General features: G+C 47.0%; 1 protein-coding gene across 2 annotated transcripts in view; it reads left to right on the forward strand.

Moving 5' to 3' along the window:
- Window positions 1–23,464, forward strand: part of NECAB1 (N-terminal EF-hand calcium binding protein 1) — a 1,669,886-nt gene that overhangs the window by 1,385,993 nt on the left and 260,429 nt on the right. For both annotated transcript variants that reach the window (XM_069621337.1, XM_069621338.1), the window contains one exon: window positions 8,161–8,237. In XM_069621337.1, the coding sequence (XP_069477438.1) occupies window positions 8,161–8,237 (77 nt within the window). The remainder of the gene's footprint in view (window positions 1–8,160; window positions 8,238–23,464) is intronic.

Genomic DNA, 23,464 nt, shown 5'->3' on the forward strand with positions numbered 1-23,464 from the left:
GCACCTAGTAGTGGGGTGAACCATTTTGCTGTTGCTCTTTTGCGGGATGGACTGAAAGGTTTTTCTTTTGCAATGTCGTCAATTGTTGTGGTGATCCAGCTGTGAAGTATGTCTATTTTAGTGTCTAGGTCAGCTTCGCCCATAGTTGTCGTTTGTGGTTTGGTGATCTTCAGTCGTTTAAGTTGGAGTTTTTTTTATGGTTCTCCAGTTTCTTTTCATGATGATTGGTAGTTTTTCTTGTTTCCTGGGTATTGGGGGGGCAGTGTGATTACGAAGGGGATGATGAGGTGGTCGCTCCAGAGGATCTGAATCGGTGGTGCTGTGGTAATTAGTTTTCTGTTGGCGAAGATTGCCTCTAGTGTATGTCCTGCTGTGTGGGTTGCTCCTTTGACCAGCTGAGGTAGTTCCATTGTTGTTAGTTTGCCGGTAAGAGATATTTGTGAGGTTGTGGTTTCTTCATTGAACCAGATGTTGAAGTCTCCGAGGATAATCAGTTGGTTACGCTCAATAGCTAGGTTGGTGATTGCTTCTATGAAGTTACCTATTAAGGCTGCATCGTACGTTGGTGGTCTGTATATCAGTATGAATTTCAGGTTTGTTCTGGGATTTGTTGGTAGACTTATGATTAGGGTTTCACATTTGTTGATGTTTAATGGGGCTTCTGCTTTAATTTCCAGGTGTTCCTTGTGGATGATTGCTAGTCCACATCCTCTTTTTGTTTTCCTGTTTACTTGGATGCACTTGAAGGTGTCGGGAAGGCAGTTATTGAGGGCGATCTTGTAGTTGTCATCTAGCTATGTTTCGGTTACGAAAAGGATGTTGATGCCTCCGTCACTTAGGAGGTTGTCGATTTTGGTGGCGTGTTTGGACATTGATCTTGTGTTGATTAGATTGCAGGGGATCTTTTTTGTGTCATTTGGTTTATTTTTTGGTCCAGGTTTTGGTTTGTGGGTGTTCAGTTGAGGTGCTTTTATGTTGCTTCCGAGCGGTAGAGGTTCTGTGAAGGCGGCTTTGTCGTTGAATCGGTTTGTGAGATTGATAATTGGGTCGCTGACTTCTATTGATTCTTCATCTCTTGTCATTTGGTGTGGGTATCGATAGTGCCCATCTGTTCTTGTGATGTAGTGTGTAAGGGGGTTGGCGTCATCCCATTCTCTTCTCTGGTCCCCTCTTCTTTTTTCCCATTGTTCTGGTGTTTTTTTATCCATCTGAAAATGTTGGTGTTGGAGTATCTAGGTTCTTTGGTTGGTGCGAGGTACGGTGTAAGGTATAACGATTTTTCTCTTGTGATGTTTGTTCTGTCGATAGTATTGCTTTGGGGGTCTGTTCTGTATTGAAGGCGTCTTCTGCTGGTATTGTTTTGCGGGGTCTGTTCTGTATTGAAGGCGTCTTCTGCTGGGGCCGGTTGAGCTTGTGTATCCGTGTTATTTGTACCTTGTTCCTTTTCTCTTTGTCTGCGTCCAATTCTGTGTCAGGTCATTTTGGTCTTAGTTGGGAGGAGTTTGTCTGGGTGTTAGGTTTATTGGTGTAGTTTCCAATTGTGGTGCCTCGTGCCAAGCTAGTGTTGATTTAAATTTTCAATTGTTCCGTCTGCTAGTTTCCGAGGGTGTGTCTTTATTCGATCAGTTGGGTCTTGGGTCTGTGGGACTTTGTTCTGTCAGTTGTTTCCAATCCTCTTAAGTTGTTCTGTCTGGAGGTTTTCGAGGGCTTGTCTTAGTTCAGTCAGTTGGGTATGGTGTTCGTCTTACAACAGGAGTGCTTTCCTGGGGTTATTGGATGTTAAAGAGTGGGTGTATGGATTGGGCTAAGGGTGCAGGTAACTGTGGGGGATTATGGTAGTAGTTACAGGCGTAGGTGCTTGCTGGAGATCATGGGTGTCTGGTTCCTAGGATTCAGTAGTAGCAGCTACTGATAATACCTAGACGACAAAGGGACAGGAGATGGAGAGTTAAGAAATGTTACAGGCAGTTAACAGAGATGTATGTATGTCTTGGTTGTGGGGTATCAGAAGTCTGAGGCAAAGTAGGTTTCGGCGGGTACCAAAGCTGATTGAAACGTTATATTTCTGATCCTTGGACGGCAGTGGGTAGGTTTGGTTCCACAAGGCAGTCTGTGATCAAGATTGGGACCCTAATCTACCGGGAGAGGGTTTGGCTCCGCAGATGGCAGGGGTGATCAAGTATCAGATAGGAGATGCCTGGGTGACAGGCGGGTTTTAGCTTTGAAGGAGGCTGGTGGTAATTAAGGCCAAAATTGACACCTAGATATCGGGAGGTAGTTGAAGGTTCTAAGTGGCCGGCAGCAATTAACACCTAGACCGGTAGACCTAGACAGCAATTGAATACCTGGCTGGAGTATCTGGATAGCGGGAGAGGTTCTGGCCTCAAAGTGTGGCAGGTTTAAGTGAAGTTGGGGTTGGGGACACCTAGAGTAATCTTTCTCACAATGCACATTGATGCAGGAGAGGGAAGGACCTGAGGGTACTGTATTGAGGTGGAGAGGACTAAATGTGGTTTCAAAGGTTCAAATGTAGTTTCAATGCAGTCTCAATTATAGTGCAGCACACTTAGAGAGTGTGCTGTATTGTCAGTTGAGAGGCCTAAGTTTCATTCATTGTGCCACACACACAGAAACCAGACACGCATAACATAGAATGCATATTGGGCACACACCCTATTCACACAGGTCGCAATCCAAGGCTATACCCACAACATACAGTCACTGGGAAGGCTCCAGCTAGTCTGGCCTGGACTTCCCCACAAAACCATACATCGTTCTTCCACCCAACAGCCAGGGGAAGGGACAGAGTCAGGGCATCCCAGGATTTCTGGGAACACAAGGTAACAGGCAAAAGAAACCAAGAGGCCCCAGGGGCCATCTTGCCTTCTATCAGGAATCCACTGATTCCTACGGCAGGGCCTGGGTATCCCAAAATGGAGGATACTCTGAGCTCCTGCCATATCAGCATGAAGCTGCCACGAGCCCATACCCTGCTCTGTGGGCAACACACAGGTGCCCAAAAACACACACTAGGGGTACAGGGTTGTACTCCCATCCATGGGTGCTATATGGGTATTCCAAGGGTCTCTGTTCACCACAAACAAACAAAAAGAGGAAGAGCTGCACTGTAGGGGGTCCCAACTGGACTCCTGTGCAGAATACAACACAGAACACACATGCTAAAGGAGTACAGGACAAGGACTTGGAGGCCCTGTCCATCCAATGCATTTCCAGCATCACATGTGGAATGTTATTTCTCAGGCAGCAGAGAACATACTAGAAGGTGGGATGAGGGATGGTTTCAACAACATCATTAGTGATGGCAAGGAGGCAACGTGTCAATCACTTCAATCAGGTCTTGATGCTTTGGACTGTATTGGTTGTTCTTTTTTCTAAAGTGCAGTCATCAGGAGGTTTCCATGGCTGCACAAGTCCGGATTTGCGCCTGATGTCCAGTGAAGACTTTAAGACATGCGCTTTGTTGGCTCCAATCTTTTTGGATCAAATTCTAATGACAGTTTAGAGAAGCTTAGGCTTCTAAGGCGACGGCGAAATCTTTGGGAGCAGTCAACCATCAGCCACAAAAGCAGCAGTAACCTCCTTCCCATGCTTGGAAAGGGCATTCCTTTAACTTCTAATCTCTTTTTGGACGAGGTAGAGGTCAGGCTGCCCAAACAGGGCAAAGGAGATTCTCATGTAGCTCTAGAGGCTGTGGAAGAAGGACCGCTCAGCAACTCACCTCCTTACTACCCTGTGCCACAGCCACAGCCCCAAATCTTGCATGAGTAGGTTATATGTAATTTTACCGACCACAATTACAGAGTGGTGCATTTCATCGCGGACAAAATAAAGAAAAACAATGAATAATTTTTTTGTATTTGCCAGGGGCAGGGGGGAGTACTCCCCATCCCACAATTTTTTTACCCTCATGACGCCACCCCAACCCCATCCCGACCCATTTTAACCCCTTTACCCCAATACCATTTACTTATTTAATTAATGTTTGCAGTGTTTTCGGTATTATGGTCCACTCTGAAATATACTACTCTGTATTGTTTTAGATATATTGACTGGATACCTCTGAGTAAGGCAGGTTCACCCAGCATCTCAAAGAATAGCGTTGCATTACATCCGATGATTCGGCACTTCAGATAGTGGCTCAGGGGTACTGGCTCCTATTTCTAAAAAGGCCCCTAGATTGTCCCGAGCGAGCAATCGCTTCAGGAGCCAGACCGCTCCTTTTGCAGGAGATTCTCTCCCTGCTGGAGAAAGGTGCAGCGGAAATGGTACCTGTAGCAGAGCAATACCAAAGTAGATACTGCACCTGTTTTCTGGTTCTAAAGAAAAACAGAGGACTACAACCCATCTTGAACCTGAGACGCTTGAACAAGTTCCTCACAAAGGACAGATTCAAGATGGTCACTCCTACACAGATCCTCCAGACCCTTCAGCTCCAGGATTGGACGGTGTCACTCGAACTTCAGGATGCTTACTTTCATGTGCCTATACATCCCAAGCACAGAAAACTCCTGAGGTTCGCCATTGGCAGTTCTCACTATCAATTTCGAGTACTGCCTTTCGGGCTGACCTCCGCCCGAGGGTCTTAACCAAGTTGATGGCTGTGGTGGCAGCGAATCTAAGAAGGGGAGGGATTCACATCTTTTCCTACCTAGATGATTGGCTGATCAGATCTCGTTTCCCCAAACATGCTGCAGAACATTTCGACAGCACCTGCAACTCTCACCACAAACTGGGCTTGTCCCTCAACTTCAAAAAGTCCTGAGTGACACCCTTCCCAAAAGCTGCAATTCATTGGGGAAGTCCTGAACTCTTCCTCAGGGAAGGCTTTGTCTTCTGAGTTGAGGGCTCATAATATCCTGTAGATGGTGACGAGATTTCAAAATGCCCAACATCTACCTGCATTCGACTTTTCTGAGGTTGCTGGGCCTCATGGCATCCTGCATTTTCCTGATGCGAGAAGCCCGCTAAGGATGTGGTCCCTCCAGTGGGCCCGCCGATACCAATGGCCACAGTTCTCTGGCAGGATGATGGACCTTCTTTAGGTCCTGAGCAAGTTCGCTCAGGATCTCATGTGGTGGGCCTGCAAGGAGAATGAGATGATAGGGGAAACATTTTGGCAATCCTGATATGATATATGATATGATAGGTTATTTATAACGCGCTTAATACCCTGAGGTTTCTAAGCGCGGACCCAGGGATCGAACCCGTGTTGCTCCGTGTCGTCTTGTTTCCTAGACGAGCACACTGCCGCTGAGCTATCCTCCTGGGACTGCTCACCTGTTCAATCTTACGATCAGCGTTCTTTGGTCCCCGTTAGAATCCAGACTAGACATAATCCTTTTAGAGCTGAGGGCAATCAGACTGGTGCTGATGGCCTTTTTACCATCCATACAGGGGAAGAATGTCCTTGTAATGATGGACAACATAGTGGCCATGCACTACCTCAACAAAAAAGGTGTAGAGTCACTGCAACTGTGCAGGGAGAATGCAGCTCTTGTTTTGGGTGCTACAAAACAGAATTTCTCTATCAGCTGTACACCTAGCCAGAGAAGAGAACACAACAGCGGACGCTGTGAGCAAGCAGAGCACAGTCTTCCATTAGTGGGAGTTGGCCCAGGAAGTCCTTTTGGAGATCTTCGCTGGGGAACCCCTCAAGTGGATCTGTTTGGAAATGTGACCTGTTCTGCTCCAGAGAATTTCCTCAGGGAGGAGATCTAGGAGACGCGTTCGTGGTGGACTGGGATTTTTCACTCCTGTATTCGTTCCCATCAGTCCCCATCTTTCCTCATGTCATCCGGAGGTTGAAGAAGTTTGGGAAGACCATGATCCTGATTGCTCCTGATTGGGCCAGGAGGACATAGTACCTGGACCTTCCAGACATGTCTATCTGCCCACCATTCCGTCTTCCACTGAGAGTGGACTTGCTCTCAGAAGAGGTTTGCCGTCTTCTTCACCCAGAAATTAGAACTCTAAGCTTTCACACTTGGTTTCTTAGAGGTTAAGATTCAAAGAATGGAACCTCCCGGAAGACGTGATCGAGGTGTTGCTTTCGGACAGAAGACCAGCAACAAAAGCACTATACCGCTGTTGTTGGAACACATTTTGAAGCCGGTGTAGAGCTAAAGATATTGTTCCTTTCACTTGCAATACACCTGCAGTTCTTTCTTTTTTGCTGCACCTTGCCCACTAGGGGCTGCAAGTGGCTACTGTCAATGGTTGCCTGGTGGCATTATCCATCTTTAAACGTACGCCAGAACAAGGCTCTTATTTCAAAATAACCATTGTGATTCAGTTCCTCAAAGGACTGACAAATAGTTTCCCACCAGTCCCTTTCATAGTCCCGGCTTGGGATCTGAACTCAATACTAACATTTGTGATGGGATCGCCATTTGAACTCTCAATTCCTGTACACTCAGGTTATTAACCTTCAAAACAATATTTCTAGTAGCCGTAACTTCTGCTCTATCATGTAAACCTCCTTTCACTATAATTTCCAGGGAGAAGGCAGATTTGAAGGTTTGTCCCTCCTTCCTTCCCAAGGTGATGTCCAAATTCCATCTGACACAAACTATTACCTTGCCAGCATTTTATCCACCCCCTCATCCTTCCATGGAGGAAGAGAGGTTGCATAGACTTGACCCTAAAAGGGCTGTATATTTTTTAAATTTCCAGGTTGGCCAATGTCAGGCAAGATGTTCAACCATTTGTTGGTTATAATGGACACTGACTGGAACAGGCCGTGCCATAACAAACTTGATCAATGTGGATCATTCTTTGAATTTCAGTATGTTATTCTATAGCTGAGAAAGATGTCCCTGAAAATCTAAGGGCATATTCGAACAACAGAGTGGCAACTATTTTGCCTCTGCGAAGAGGTGTACCATTGGAGGACATTTGTAATGCTGCAACTTGGTCCTTGATACACACTTTTTCAAAAGATTTCTGTCTGGACATCTTGGCGGATCAGGTAGCTAGATTTGGAAAAGCTGTTTTGCACAATATAAACCATTAAGAAAAATCCCCTGGTCCCACCTCCTTCTATGAAACTGCTCCGGGAATCTATCATAGATATGATATGATAGGTTATTTATAAAGCGCTTAATACCCAGAGGTTTCTAAGCGCGGACCTGGGAATCGAACCTGTGTTGCTCCGTGTGGTCTTGCTTCCAGGGTGAGCAAGTTGCTGCTGAGCTATCCTCCCGAGACAATCCGTGACGAGGAATCCGTGAGAGGACACAATCCATTAGAAGAACAAATGACTTACCCCTGGTACTGTTCTTTCTACTGGATGTTCCTCCCACGGATTACTCAAGAATTGTTTTGATTTTGTTTACCCGTCACTGTGAAATGTGCCACTAGCAACCATGTGGGTGCTGGCAGCATGTCATAGATTATTAACTATAATGATAATCACAATTTGGTGATTTATGTAGCTCGTTGGTGAGGGTGGGGGCTGCTTCTAAGCACTCTGAAACTCAGTGTCTCTATTATTACCCACTTGTGGTATTCAATTTATCTACCATGGGTGAACAAGGGCTGAGTTTGGTTCCAATGGCGAGCACTTTGCCCATGAGCTATCTGCCCGTCAAAGAAGTTACATTCACTAGTATACACCTCAAGCTTGTGCAACTTCCAGCACGAGATTCACTGGCATGCACGTATTTAGATATAAACTGTGTATTGAAAGGTTTGTTGCAAAGAGACTGGCGATAATTACATTTACCTGAAGATATGTCTCTCTAAATATGCAGTCAAAATAAGGCTCCGGTGAAGTGTTTGCATTTACTTGTATTTGTTTACAACAGTGCACAGTTAAATATTTAACACATTTTATGAGGCAGGAAAATATAAACATCCCTGCCGTGTGTTCTTTGCTACTTCCCTAAGCCTGCCACTTGGTGACTTGTGCCGAAAGGCTTCCAGTCATAAAACGGCCATTTTGTACATAAGTGCTTTGGGGAACATAGTGTGTGATGCCACTGAGACAAGTGCCCTGCGAAGCCAGGCGGCGTATTTTGCATTTTCTTGGATTCTGTTCCCCAGAAGGTATCCGAAGACTGCAGACTGTACATAAAACCCAGTTCACTTCCCGACAGCCATTAGCAATGCCTTATATTGTATTATTTATGTTTCCCCAAGGCATGATGGAGGAGGATAACCAGTGGATGACCCAGATAAACAGACTTCAGAAGCTGATCGACAAACTGGAAAAGAAGGTACACATTTGACTTGCTCTCTTTTCTCTCTGCTAAGGCTTTTGAAACATTGGAAAACACATGATTCGACTGATGTATGCTTGCACATCTACCGAACATACATACCTAACAACGAAAAGAATGTACATGGAAAAGAAAGAGTATTTATTTTTTATACATATGTAATGGCACACACTCTCCTGATTAATTCGTTCATGGTGTTATGTTGTGTCACACGGGCGGCCATCTGAGTGCGACCAGGAATAATGATGGTGCACGAGGAGTAAGACAGTTAAGAAATGCTGCAGTCAATGCACCCTTCTGGGATATGTAATGTGCTTCCGTTGTATATTATGGCCTCAACGCTCCTTCAGAAACTCTAGACCACACACCACTCCATTCTGGTGCTTTGTAAGGAACATGCTTGTATTCTGTTTTCTGATACCATAATTGCCTGGAAGGAGAGGATCGATTTCAAGGCACTCACGCTGCTTGCAGAATGTTTCTCCCACTATCCATGGCACGCCAGAGGCCACGCTACCGAACATTTGCAGCAGTGCTAAAAATCGATCACTTTGCAGTAGTTTTGTTGCTTGTGTAATGCAAAATGATACAACAGGTTCTCCCCAGACAATATTACATAAAGATGTTTGCACTGGGGTACAAATGAGTGTTGTATTGTTTGCTGCATGACATAAAACGAAATAGAAGTTGCCTCGAAGTCTCATATTTCACATTTATTTGTTGTTCATACAGTGTTCATCGCTAAATTAGGAAAAGAACTGGAAAATCATGGCTACTGCAGACCAATAGCATCACTAAACATAAACAGTTGTAGATACATGTTTAGCAGATGCTAGCGCCCCATGTCATCAGTCATGATCCCTCCAGTTTTGTGAAAGAATGGCAAACCATTCAAAAACATATGAAGGATAGTCTCACCTAGTGGAAAAAGACTTTACAAAAATAACACATATGTGATTCTGATATCTTTGGATGCAGAGAAGCTTTTAGACCAGCCGCTGGCTGAATTTGACACAGATGTTTTGAAAATAGCAGTTTTCATTAACAATAACATTAACACACCTTAGTAAGAGGGGCAGGGCTAGCTGTCATGTCTCATTTATTTCGTCCATCGGAGCCCGTTGAGTGCAGCTGCTTTAATTACAACTCTTCCACCTGTCCTGGTGGCATCCTTGGTCCCCCTGCCCGTGAGGTAGCCCCCTTTGTCTCCCACTCCCTCCCCGCACCCACTTCCTGATTCCCCGGACCTCCCGCCTCCCGTGCCCGCCCACCCCCTCCCATTGGTCCATCCAGCCTTGCAGAGCGAGTGAAGTGACTCGCGTGCCTGCACCAGCTCCTTTCGTCCATCGGAGCCCGGTGAGTGCGGCTGCTTTAGTTACAACTCTTCCACCTGTCCTGGTGGCATCCTTGGTCCCCCTGCCCCTGAGGTAGCCCCCTATGTCTCCCACTCCCTCCCCGCACCCACTTCCTGATTCCCCGGACCTCCCGCCTCCCGTGCCCGCCCACCCCCTCCCATTGGTCCATCCAGCCTTGCAGAGCGAGTGTAGTGACTCGCGTGCCTGCACCGGCTCCTTTCGTCCATCGGAGCCCGGTGAGTGCGGCTGCTTTAATTACAACTCTTCCACCTGTCCTGGTGGCATCCTTGGTCCCCCTGCCCCTGAGGTAGCCCCCTTTGTCTCCCACTCCCTCCCCGCACCCACTTCCTGATTCCCCAGACCTCCCGCCTCCCGTGCCCGCCCACCCCCTCCCATTGGTCCATCCAGCCTTGCAGAGCGAGTGTAGTGACTTGCGTGCCTGCACCGGCTCCTTTCGTCCATCGGAGCCCAGTGAGTGCGGCTGCTTTAATTACAACTCTTCCACCTGTCCTGGTGGCATCCTTGGTCCCCCTGCCCCTGAGGTAGCCCCCTTTGTCTCCCACTCCCTCCCCGCACCCACTTCCTGATTCCCCGGAACTCCCGCCTCCCGTGCCCGCCCACCCCCTCCCATTGGTCCATCCAGCCTTGCAGAGCGAGTGTAGTGACTCGCGTGCCTGCACCGGCTCCTTTCGTCCATCGGAGCCCGGTGAGTGCAGCTGCTTTAATTACAACTCTTCCACCTGTCCTGGTGGCATCCTTGGTCCCCCTGCCCCTGAGGTCGCCCCCTTTGTCTCCCACTCCCTCCCCGCACCCACTTCCTGATTCCCCGGACCTCCCGCTTCCCGTGCCCGCCCACCCCCTCCCATTGGTCCATCCAGCCTTGCAGAGCGAGTGTAGTGACTCGCGTGCCTGCACCGGCTCCTTTCGTCCATCGGAGCCCGGTGAGTACGGCTGCTTTAATTACAACTCTTCCACCTGTCCTGGTGGCATCCTTGGTCCCCCTGCCCCTGAGGTAGCCCCCTTTGTCTCCCACTCCCTCCCCGCACCCACTTTCTGATTCCCCGGACCTCCCGCCTCCCGTGCCCGCCCACCCCCTCCCATTGGTCCATCCAGCCTTGCAGAGCGAGTGTAGTGACTCGCGTGCCTGCACCGGCTCCTTTCGTCCATCGGAGCCCGGTGAGTGCGGCTGCTTTAATTACAACTCTTCCACCTGTCCTGGTGGCATCCTTGGTCCCCCTGCCCCTGAGGTAGCCCCCTTTGTCTCCCACTCCCTCCCCGCACCCACTTCCTGATTCCCCGGACCTCCCGCCTCCCGTGCCCGCCCACCCCCTCCCATTGGTCCATCCAGCCTTGCAGAGCGAGTGTAGTGACTCGCGTGCCTGCACCGGCTCCTTTCGTCCATCGGAGCCCGGTGAGTGCGGCTGCTTTAATTACAACTCTTCCACCTGTCCTGGTGGCATCCTTGGTCCCCCTGCCCCTGAGGTAGCCCCCTTTGTCTCCCACTCCCTCCCCGCAACCCTCCTCCTCCCAGACCATATCATTTCTGTGCCAGTCCCTCGTTCCCCCTACACCCACCCGTGATAGGCCCGACTGTTTCCTCCTTTGGCCTGATTGGTGCAGACGAGAAGCTCCCGTCTCATTGCTAGTCCTCCCAAGGCAGCCCTCTGCCTGGCAGCCCATCAGCTAAGGACCTGAAGCAAAGGACGGCTCCTACAGTGACGACTCCACTTCGTATCTGCAGGTATCCGCAGGAGAAGCAAGAAGCCAACAATAAGTAAGTGTGGCAAGGACGGGGACAGAAGCAAGTACTTCTCGCCATACTACCCTACCACTCAACCTAGAACCCCATATCTCTAATAAATTCCATTTGGAAACTCTGTCCTATACATGTGAAAGTTGAATTTAGAAGTGTGCCCAATAGCCTCTCATCGAAAATTGAATTTAGTAGTGCACCCAGTAGCCTCTCATTGAAAGTTGAATCTAGAAGTGTGCCCAATAGCCCCTCATTGAATGCTGAATATGCTGAATATAGTGGGGACTGAAGCAATTACTTCACGCCATACTACACTACCACTGATATAACAAGGCACCAACAGTGAAAGTCGAATCTAGAATTGCATTGAAACCGCGCCCAATAGCCTCTCTGAGGAAAGTTGAATTTGATGAGTTCATGATTGCATTTTGAAGTAGCGCCCAATAGCCTCTCTGAGAAAAGCTGAATAAGAAGTGTTCACAATTGCATTCAGAAACTGCACCCAATAGCCTCTCTGAGAAAAATTGAATCTGATGTATAAATGATTGCATTTCGAAGCTGCGCCCAATAGCCTCCCTGAGAAAAGCTGAATTTGATGAGTTCATGATTGCATTTTGAAGTTGCGCCCAATAGCCTACCTGAGAAAAGTTGAATTAGAAGTGTTCCCAATTGCATTCAGAAACTGCGCCCAATAGCCTCTCTGAGAAAAGTTGAATCTGATGTGTAAATGATTGCATTTTGAAGCTGCGCCCAATAGCCTCCCTGAGAAAAGCTGAATTTGATGAGTTCATGATTGCATTTTGAAGTTGCGCCCAATAGCCTCCCTGAGAAAAGTTGAATTAGAAGTGTTCCCAATTGCATTCAGAAACTGCGCCCAATAGCCTCTCTGAGAAAAGTTGAATCTGATGTGTAAATGATTGCATATTGAAGCTGCGCCCAATAGCCTCCCTGTGAAAAGTTGAATTAGAAGTGTTCCCAATTGCATTCAGAAACTGCGCCCAATAGCCTCTCTGAGAAAAGTTGAATCTGATGTGTACATGATTACATTTTGAAGCTGCGCCCAATAACCTCCCTGTGAAAGTTGAATGAGAAGTGTTCCCAATTGCACTCAGAAACTGCGCCCAATAGCCTCCCTGAGAAAAGTTGAATTAGAAGTGTTCCCAATTGCATTCAGAAACTGCGCCCAATAGCCTCTCTGAGAAAAGTTGAATCTGATGTATAAATGATTGCATTTCGAAGCTGCGCCCAATAGCCTCCCTATGAAAAGTTGAATTAGAAGTGTTCCCAATTGCACTCAGAAACTGCACCCAATAGCCTCTCTGAGAAAAGTTGAATCTGATGTGTACATGATTACATTTTGAAGCTGCGCCCATTAGCCTCCCTGTGAAAGTTGAATGAGAAGTGTTCCCAATTGCACTCAGAAACTGCGCCCAATAGCCTCTCTGAGAAAAGTTGAATCTGATGAGTTCATGATTGCAGTTTGAAGTTGCGCCCAATAGCCTCCCTGAGAAAAGTTGAATTAGAAGTGTTCCCAATTGCATTCAGAAACTGTGCCCAATAGCCTCCCCGAGAAAAGTTGAATCTGATGTGTACATGATTGCATTTAGAAGTTGCGCCCAATAGCCTCTCTGAGAATTGCTGAATTTAGAAGCGTACACGACTGCTTTTAGAAGCAATCTTGAAGCTGCGCACAATAACCTCTCTAAGAAAAGTTCAACTTAGAAGTGTACATGATTTCATTTAGAAGTTGCGCCCAATAGACTCTCTGAGAAAAGTTGAATTTATGAGTGCTCTCAATTACATTTAGAAACTGCGCCCAATAGCCTCTCTGAGAAAAGTTGAATCTAGAAGTGTACATGATTGCTTTCAGAAGTTGCGCCCATTAGCCTCTGTGAGAAAAATTGAATCTAGAAGTGTTCTAAACTGCATTTAGAAACTGCGCCCAATAGCCTCTCTGAGAAAAGTTGAATCTAGAAGTGTACATGATTGCTTTTAGAAGTTGCGCCCAATAACCTCTCTAAGAAAAGTTGAATTTAGAAGTGTACACGATTGCTTTTAGAAGTTGCACCCAATAGCCTCTCTAAGAAAGTTGTATTAGAAGGTCCTAACTGCACCTAGATGTTTCTCGCAATCGCATCTTGAAACTGCGCCCAATAGCCTCTCTGAGAAAAGTTGAATTAGAAGTGTTCCTAATTGCACCCTGAAGTTTCTCCCAATTGCATTTAAAAGTTGTCCCCAATAGCCTCTCTGGGAAAAGTTGAATTAGAAGTGTTCCTAACTGCATCTAGAAGTGTTCCAAACTGCATTCATAAACTGCGCCCATTAGCCTCTATGATAAGTGGAAATTAGAAGTGTACTCGACTGCACTTAGAAGTTGCGCCCAATAGCCTCTCTGAAAAAGTTGAATTTGAAGTGATCCCAATTATATCTAGAAGCTGCCCCCAACAGCTCTCTAAGAAAAGTTGCATTAGAAGTATTCCCAATTGTATCCAGAAAGCACCAAATAAGTCGTAGACCAGTTGAACCCGAAAGTCTCCCTAAAAAGCGTTAATCATCAACCCTTGAACTACAATCAGAAACCCTACTAAATCAACCCAAAGCTCGCACCGATCATGAGTGCAGTCACTCCCCCCACTCCTGTCAGAAACGACTCCCGTGGACCACCTCCATTCTCCGATCCGCCTTCCCTCCCGCCCCCCTTCCCTGATCAGCCCACCCTCGTCCGCAATCCTTGCCACCACCCTCTCCAAACACCAAGCCAGGGGTGCACGATGGCGAGCAACCCACCCTAAGACCACGCATCCCCTGAACCCCACCGCCGACCTGCCAGCAGTGCCCACTGTGCCCACTCCCGCCCTCCTTACTATCATATCTAACACACCCGACCCTCCAATCGCCCAACCCCCTCCTTGCCCCCATACCCCTACCACTTTCACCGGCCGACCGCACCATTTCCCATCCCTAAAAACTGCACGCCTTGCACTAGCAAGAACCGAAGCCGCTTCCCTCTCCTCTGACCCCCCTACCCTCTCTCACACACCAGTTGCAGCAAAGAAACTAAAGAGGAAACGTCCCTGGTCCCCCACAACCTCTCAGCTCTCCTCGCCTCCCCTATCTCGACCCTGCACCTCTCTCCCACACTCTCCTCCTTCCCCCGTGGCCTCTCCTTTCCTGAAACCCCTCTCCCTCGACTTCTCCTCGACTGCAACTGAAACTCCTAACCGCCCACTCCCCTTCCACAAATCCCCCACCCCGAACCCGATCAACCTATCACAAGCAACCACCCAACCACGCCCGAAGCCTAAATACTTCTCTGCTCGCCCACTTTTCACCAACCTTAACCCCCTCCCTCCAGCCTCTCCGCCCCCCCCACCCAAGCACCAAACCCAACCCTGCCCGCAGATGTAAACTGTATCCTTTTTAACGCGCGATCTGTAGCTAAAAACAGACACTGCATCTTTGACTTCCTCACCTCTGTCAAACCGGACCTAGTCTTCATCACTGAAACCTGGTTCTCTGATGACTTCGGCCCAATCGCCAATGAAGCCTTTCCACCTGACTATTGCCTCATCCCACTGAACCGTCCGTCCAGAGGAGGGGGGATAGCATTCGTCTTCAAATCTCACTTCCGTGCCACAATCATGGACAACCAAACCTCCATTCCATCCTGTGAATCGCTCCTCGTTAAACTATCCCTCTCCCCGTCGCTCTCACACAGCTTCCTAATAATCTACAGGCCTCCTGGCTACGACAGACATTTCGCAAACAACCTTTGTGACTCCATCGCCTCCCTCCAAATCAATCATCCCAACCTCACCCTCCTTGGAGACTTCAACATATGGCTCGACAACCCCACCAACCCTATGACCCACGCCCTGGTCGACGGTCTAGATGCAATTAACCTCCAACCCCACATAAACGGCCCGACTCACTTTAAAGGACACACTCTCGATGCCATCTTTAGCTCCAATACCCTGATTCACCTAAAGCCCCCCACCCCTATCATCTGGTCCGATCATTTTATTCTCTCGTTCACCATCCACTCTCCCAGCCCCCTTCCCATACGCACATCTCAGCCTCCGAACCTACGCAAGTGCTGGAAAAAACTAAAAATCACCCCAGACCTAGCCGAGGCACTCCTCCAGTCTCGACCACCTACCTACCGTCCCCACAACCATCTAACGCCTGAAGCCTTTGACTCATGGCTCAATGCATCTCTGACACGACTCACTCCCCTGTGCAAACCATCATCCCGCCTTGGCCCTTTTCCCAGATGGTTCACTCCTGAGTTAAAAACCACTAAACGGCATTACAAATACTTTGAACGCAAATGGCGGAAAGAGAAAACCCAAGAGAGCAAGACCACTTTGGCCCGACAATTGTATCAGTACAAGGCCGAAATCCGGAAAGCAAAAAAAGCCCACTACAACACCCGAATCCTAAACTCCAAAAACCCAAGCAAAGAACTCCACAAAATCATCTCCGAATTCACCAATCCAGCTTGTAACACAACCATCCCGACCCCGTCACAATCACTGTGTGATTCACTCTCCCTCCATTTTTACACCACGGCTATTGAAAGGACTAAAACTCTAAACACCAAATTGGCTCTCCTACAACCAATTGACACTCCGCTGCCCGCACCGGCCAGCCCCTCACCTGCGACCTCAACGCAACCAACGCTCGAATCCTTTAGTCCATTATCACCAGAGCAATTTCTCAAACTTCTATCTGCCCGCAAACCATCTGGATCACCACTAGACCCTTGCCCAGCCAAAACTCTTAAAGGAATTTTTGCCTCCACCTGCGCAGGGGAGCACGCAAGATCTATCATAAACGACTCCCTTTCCTCCGGTATATTTCCCGAGGCATTCAAAATGGTATACGTCAAACCTCTAATAAAAAAATCTTCGCTCGACCCTCTCGAGGTCAAAAACTACCGCCCAATCTCAAACACCAGGTTCCTTGCCAAACTCATTGACCGAACCGTCTACTCCCAACTAAATGCCTTTGTCGAAGCCAATAACCTCCTAGACCCTGCTCAATCAGGTTTCAGATCACGTCACGGAACCGAAACCACCCTAGCGTCGATCTGGGACGACCTCAAAATGACAGCAGACGCCGCAGGTTGACACGATCAATCACTCAATCCTCCTAGACCGCCTCCACTCCCTAGGAATCCGTGGAACCGCTCTTAAATGGATAGCCTCTTTCCTCAAAGACAGGCACCAAATAACTACACTCTCCGGCTTTACCTCCCAAGCTCGACCTGTCGACACGGGAGTCCCTCAAGGAGCATGTCTATCTGCCCTGCTGTTCAATCTCTACCTGATCACCCTCCCGCCAATAATTCGCTCACACAACATCATATGTTACAACTACGCCGACGACACCCAACTAATCTTAAAATTCCTGAACTCGAAACCCAACTCCCGACCCGACCTGGCAGCCTGCCTCCTTAACATTGACCGCTGGATGACCCAAAGCCACCTCCTGCTAAACCCCGCCAAAACAGAAATCATGGTGTGCGGCAACTCCGATCTTCTTCCGCACCCTCTTCCCTGGCCACCCGCCATGGGCAACTCACCGACACCCTCCAACACAGTGAAAAATCTTGGATGCACCCTAGACTCCGGCCTAACACTCTCGCGCCAAGTCAACAATGTCTCAAAGTCCTGCCACTACCACCTTAAAACCCTCAGGCGCATCTTTCCATACCTCTCATTTCCGAACAGAGTCTCTGCCATCCAATCAATCGTTATATCCAGACTGGACTATGGAAACCCCCTATACCTCGGAATCCATGCCTACCAGCTGAATAAACTCCAAAGAGCACAAAACGCGGCGGCCAAAATGCTACTTGCGCTAGGTCCAAGAGACCACGTATCCCCAGCCCTCAAGACACTGCACTGGCTTCCAGTAGCCCGTAGGGTGGCTTTCAAAACCTTATGCCTCACCCATCGAGCACTGCATAAAACTGGACCTCAATATCTTCAAGAAAAACTAATACCATATCATCCCTCTCGCACCCTAAGATCAAGCTCAGCTGGCCTCCTAACAATTCCTAAGACAAACTCAATCAGGATAGGCGGAACATCATTCTCAGCCCAAGCTCCAACCCTGTGTAACTCGCTCCCACCCCACATCCGCCTAACTGAGGACTTAACGTCCTTCCGCAAACTACTGAAAACCTGGCTCTTCCCCTAAAACCAACCGGCCTCCAAACTAGCACCATCACACCGACCTATCAATAAATGACTAAAGTAGATCAAATACAGGGAAGCGGATATTACGAATAAATCAATGAGAAACTAAGGAGATCTGAACCGATGAAATGCACATAGCAGTATGTAAAAGCTAATGTGAACGCAAATACAGAGAAGCAAACAGAACTAAGGAGCACGTAGAACTGATGAGGGCGTATAAAATTAACTTTACTGAACCAACAAACGTATAGACTAGGTGAACGCGTGGCCAGACGATCGTATACAAGCGAACGAGCATATAGTGAGGATGACCGTGGAGAGCGGAAGAGTGTTGAGGGCGGATGTGTGTTGAGGGCGGATGTGTGTTGAGGGCGGATGAGTGTTGAGGGCGGGTGAGTGTTGAGGGCGGGTGAGTGTTGAGGGCGGATGAGTGTTGAGGGCGGATGAGTGTTGAGGGCGGATGAGTGTTGAGGGCGGATGAGTGTTGAGGGCGCATGAGTGTTGAGGGCGAATGCGTGTTGAGGGCGCATGAATGTTGAAGGCGCATGAGTGTTGAGGGCCCATGAGTATTGAGGGCGGATGAGTGTGGAGGGCGGCCGGGTGTGGAGGGCGGCCGGGTGTGGAGGGCGGCCGAGTGTGCAGGGCGACCGGGTGTAGAGAGCGGCCTGGTGTGGAGGGCGGCCGGGTGTGTAGGAGTGAAGACATGTGTGGAGAGAAGACGTGTGTGGAGAGAAGACGTGTGTGGAGTGAAGACGTGTGTGGAGAGAAGACGTGTGTGGAGAGAAGACGAGTGTGGAGAGAAGACGTGTGTGACGAGAGAAAACGTGCTTGGCGAGAGGACGTGTTGTGGCGAGAGGACGCGTTGTGACGAGAGGACGTGTGTAGCGAGAAGACGTGTGTGGCGAGAGGACGTGTGTGGCGAGAGGACGTGTGTGGCGACAGGACGTGTGTGGCGACAGAACGTTGTGTGGCGAGAAGACGTTGTGTGGCGAGAGGACATGTGTGGCGAAAGGATGTGTGTGGCGAGAGGACGTGTGTGGCGAGAGGACATGGGTGGCGAGAGGACGTGGGTGGCGAGAGGACGTGGGTGGCGAGAGGACATGTGTGGCGAAAGGACGTGTTGTGGCAAAAGGACGTGTTGTGGCGAGAGGACGTGTTGTGGCAAAAGGACGTGTTGTGGCGAGAGGACGTGTTATGGAGAGAGAATGGGTTGTGGCGAGAGGACGTGTTGTGGCGAGAGGATGTATGTGGCGAGAGGACATGTGTGGCGAGAGGACGTGTGTGGCGAGAGGACGTGTTGGCGAGAAGACGTGTGTAGCGAGAGGACGTGTGCAGCAAGAGGACGTGTGGAGGGCCGACGAATGTGCAGAACGGACGAATTGCTTAACTGCATGACGTCCATATTATACCTAGAATGCATGGATCCTTTAAAAGATCATACCTCATATCACACCCCACGCTTACTCTCTCCTTACACCACCACCCAACTAGAACACAGAGATACTATGACACCATTCGGTATAACTGTTCTCATATCAACATCTGACGCCGCTCACTCCACATCACTCTATTGTAATCACTGCTGGTCTCGCACCCCCAGCCAGGCGTTCTCCTCAGGCCTTACGCTGCCACTCTCGGTCTGGATAATTCCTGCCAGATTCAAACACATACTCCTGACCTCTCAGCCACCACACCTACCGCTATGAAGCAGCTTCCACAGGAATTTTCGCACCAGCTGCACACATACCAGATGCGCACTTGCACCTTTTGGATCCTCTCTCCTCCCTCTACTGACAAGAACTTCGGTTCCCAAGGGCGTTCAACCTACCAGCGCCTTTCAGACCATACCAATGGTATATAAGGCGCTATATAAGTGCAAAATAACATAACATAACATAACATTAACATTAGAGGTGAATGGGAAACAACAGCAGAGAAAGCAAGGGTACCTAATGTTTGCACTCTCCATTAAGGCGGGGGTGGGAGGGGGATAACTCAGGGGCAACGCGTTTGTCTTGGAAGCAAGACAACGCATAGCAACACAGGTTCGAATCTCAGTGTCGCACTTAGAAACTGGTCTCTGGTATTAAGCAGCTTTTTCCATAAGAATACTACACAATGACATGGCCAACCGACTATATAGCTCAGGTGTATGAAAGGTGTGTGAATGGGCACTGTATCAGAATCCATCATAGAACTGCTTCTGAATTCCAACAATAAGAGGGAAGACCTTTGCTGAAAATGAATCTTAACATTAATCTTATCTATTGAGGGTATGGGGGAACAAACAGGAATCAGTAATAACAACGGCAGTATTTAATTGGATTAAACTGCAATTAATATCTTGGTCTACACCCAACAAATAATGTGGAAATGCTGCATAAAGCAAATTAGCTAAGGCTGTAAACCTCAGAGAGCCCTTAAACATGGCAAAAATGATATGTCACCTAGTTCTATTGTATAGAAATCATTTGTATGAACATGCCACGTCAACTATTTTATTCAGTTTGGGCCCTATCGGTAGTGATCCCTTAAGTGAAAGTCAAATGAGATTCCAATTTATCTGGAAGAGGAAGTAGGAAGAATTTTCTTACATAGTTTAACTGTGAAAAGGATTGTCCAAACTTCTAATCCATTCTCGTGGCATCAACATTTTTGTCCAATAATTCTTTATTATATACTTCAAATATTTGGGATCATGCATTTTCTCAGAAGTTCCATTAGGTATTAAAGACCACATTCTATCGGTAGGCCATCATGTTTCGCACTTGTACGGGACAATATTTGCATTAAAGTGCTGGTTCTAAAGAGAGAAAATACCAAAAACTAAATAAAAATGAAAAAAATCCTCAACATGATATTTGCAATCACATTGGAAGTAAGTTTCTATAGTGGTGTAATGGCTTTAACGCCTTCTATTCAAGCCACGCCACATTTTTTATCATTTGTGTGGTGGAGAGGAGGGGTGGTAGGCAACTTGTGTTTCTGCCACCTCCTTCCTCTGCTCCATACAAATGCTCCAGCATTTGTTCCGGCATCGATTTTCATACCTGTATAAATGCTGGAGAACCCTATGGGGTGAACCTGCTTTATGCATCAACATAAAGCAGGTGGACCACATAGGAATGCATTGTAAATGCTGCTTGCTATGCAGGCAGCATTTACAATTACAATTAAACCCTGCCCGACATGCTTACATGACGGGTATAGTTTAATTGTAACTGTGAACAATGCTTACCATGTGCCCGTGATAAGCAATGTTCATAATTGAAATTAAACCCTGCTCAGGATGCGAGAATGTCGAGCAGGGTTTAAGTGAATGCTGCCTGGCATGTGAGCATGTGAGCATGCCAGGCAGCATTTAATCACTTTGCACGGTGCAGTGCAACAGTGCAGGACAAAAGGCAGCGTACACACATGTATGCCACCTTATACCCTGCACTTTTGCACTTTGCTGTGCAAATGACCATACATTTAGCGGCAGGGACATGTGCACACCAAAGTGCATGTGTACAGGGCCCGCTGCCAAATTTATGGGGGAACTCGAAAATGAGCCCATAGTGTCTTTCAGGAATTTTCTACAGAGCTGCTCATAGCCTTAGTGCACTAGTATTTAATCAATCTATTTCAATGCCCAAACATTAGTATCTAGTATCAAGACACCCCTCTTCAAGGAATGGCTCCTCCTTAACAGTTATGTTCACACCCCTTCCAATCCCCACCTAACATGGCATTGGCTGATCAGCTCCCCCCTGTTTCCTACCATGGTTGCTTGTAGAGCCCTTGCTGCCAAATTTCCCGCTCTCCTCCTCCCCCATTGTTAGCTCCCTGTGATCTGCTTCCCTCATAGTGTACTTCATCCTGTGACTTTTAAAGCGACTTGTAATGTGCTCTGTGTCTTCCTGAAGCTATTTATGTGCTCAATAAGTACACTAATAATCACAATAATAATAATAACTAGATGTTCCAGCGTAACATACGCTGTTCTAACATATGTTAAAGGTCAATATCGGTTTGGCAATTCATAGGGTCCCTTCTGTCCCCCTTCTTAAATATCGGAATTACCACTGATTGCTTCCAGGAAGGGGGAGTAGGTCCCCATGACTTATTAATGGTCATTGAAAAGGCTAAACATATAGGAAACTGACTTCTATAAATTTGAAAGGCATATTTCCATCAGATGGAATGAGAGGTATGCGTGGTACGACAACAATATCTAAATTTAATCCATCGATTACACAGGCCTCTATGATGTGCCTTTGTAGACGCATAATTGTCAACCTTATTCATTGCAGAATCCCTGTAATGGCATAAGATTGCGTGGCAGCATAATTACAGCACCTACTCTTTGATGTCCTGGGTGTTAGTCTTAGCAGTGCACGGTAGTGGCACGAGTTATGGTTGCTAGCGAACACTACGGACAGATAGGTAAATCTGAAAATATAGTATGGCTAAGTCTTGGTCCAGCTAAATCTAGAAAAAGAGTTCTAAAAACATACAAAGATACAGAAACAATATCCAAACATGATCCCAACAGCCAAGACATTTTAAAAAACAATTTATTGGACACATACTACCCAAACAGAAGTAATACTTTGGAAACCATGCGTCTATACCACATAGCCCAAAACTACACATACAAAAATAATATAAAACCTGATGAAAAAAAGGTGAATACAGAGTGACAAAGTGTGAAGGCAGCTTAGTTAAACTCATTAAACCAAATTTAATTAATCATATCAAATTGTCATTGAAGACTCCTCAACATAAAGAATTATATTACATGTACCTGCTACAACGCTTTAAACCATGGAGAAAAGAAGAAGAAATACTAGAAAACTGACTCACATGAAGATGCTTTCAAAGCAAATAAAAGACTATAACTGATGTAAACTTTACACACTACAAAACAATGTTGCACAATGAACAGCAACACGAAGAAGAACTCCTGGCCCAACTAGAAAAAGACACTCCTGACAGTAGTCAACCTTCTGTGAAAGAGGCAGAATTAGCTATGATAGAAGTAGAAAACACCATGTGTCAGTATAAAGATAAAGAAGACTTAACTATACTACAATCAAAACGAAACAACGAACAACATAGCATTTTTGAAGAAGTAACAAAACAAATGGCACATGGTGTACAACATGAAAATAAAGAATGTTCCTGCCATAATTATAAGCCTATACTACTGTACGTCAGTGGTGAAGCTGGTTCTGGCAAAACATTCCTAATAAAAATCATCAATAAGTTCCTTCCACAATTGACAAGCAACAAACTGTCAGCTGTTGTCACTTCCCCCACAGGTTTAGCTAGCTACAACATAGGTGGTGTCACTTTACACCGATTACTACTATTGCCAGTAGAACACCAGAACAAATTAGACTATTACAAACTTTCTGCAGAAACTGCAATGGAACTACGCAGAGTATTGAAACAAATGAAAATCCTACTAATAGATGAAGTGAGCATGGTCTCCAAACTAATGTTGGCTTTGATTCACCTCAGATTACAAGAAGTACTGAAAACAAACTATGAAGAGCTCTTTGCAGGAAAACACATTATTGTTTTCGGAGATCTTCTTCAATTGACACCAGTAAAAGGTGAGCCTATTTTTAAAACATTAGGACACAAACTCTGACGTAAAACTGTTGGCAGCATTGGAAATGTCAACCTTTGGCAACATTTCCAATACAGAGAATTAACAGAAAACATGCAGCAATCTGCAGATCTCACTTATGCCAACATTTTAAAAAGTATCAGAGTTGGTATACTCTCTAAAGAAGCAGAAGCAATATTGAAAAACCGGCAAATTAATGCACTTTATGGCGATAATGCATCTCCTACAGATGTTATGGAACAATTAGCCCACAAAAATGCCAATTGTATGGCCTTAATGCCAACTCTTGC

This window comes from Ambystoma mexicanum, chromosome 5q, assembly GCF_040938575.1.
Source record: "Ambystoma mexicanum isolate Mex_15411 chromosome 5q, UKY_AmexF1_1, whole genome shotgun sequence".
In the NCBI taxonomy this organism is placed as follows: domain Eukaryota; kingdom Metazoa; phylum Chordata; class Amphibia; order Caudata; family Ambystomatidae; genus Ambystoma; species Ambystoma mexicanum.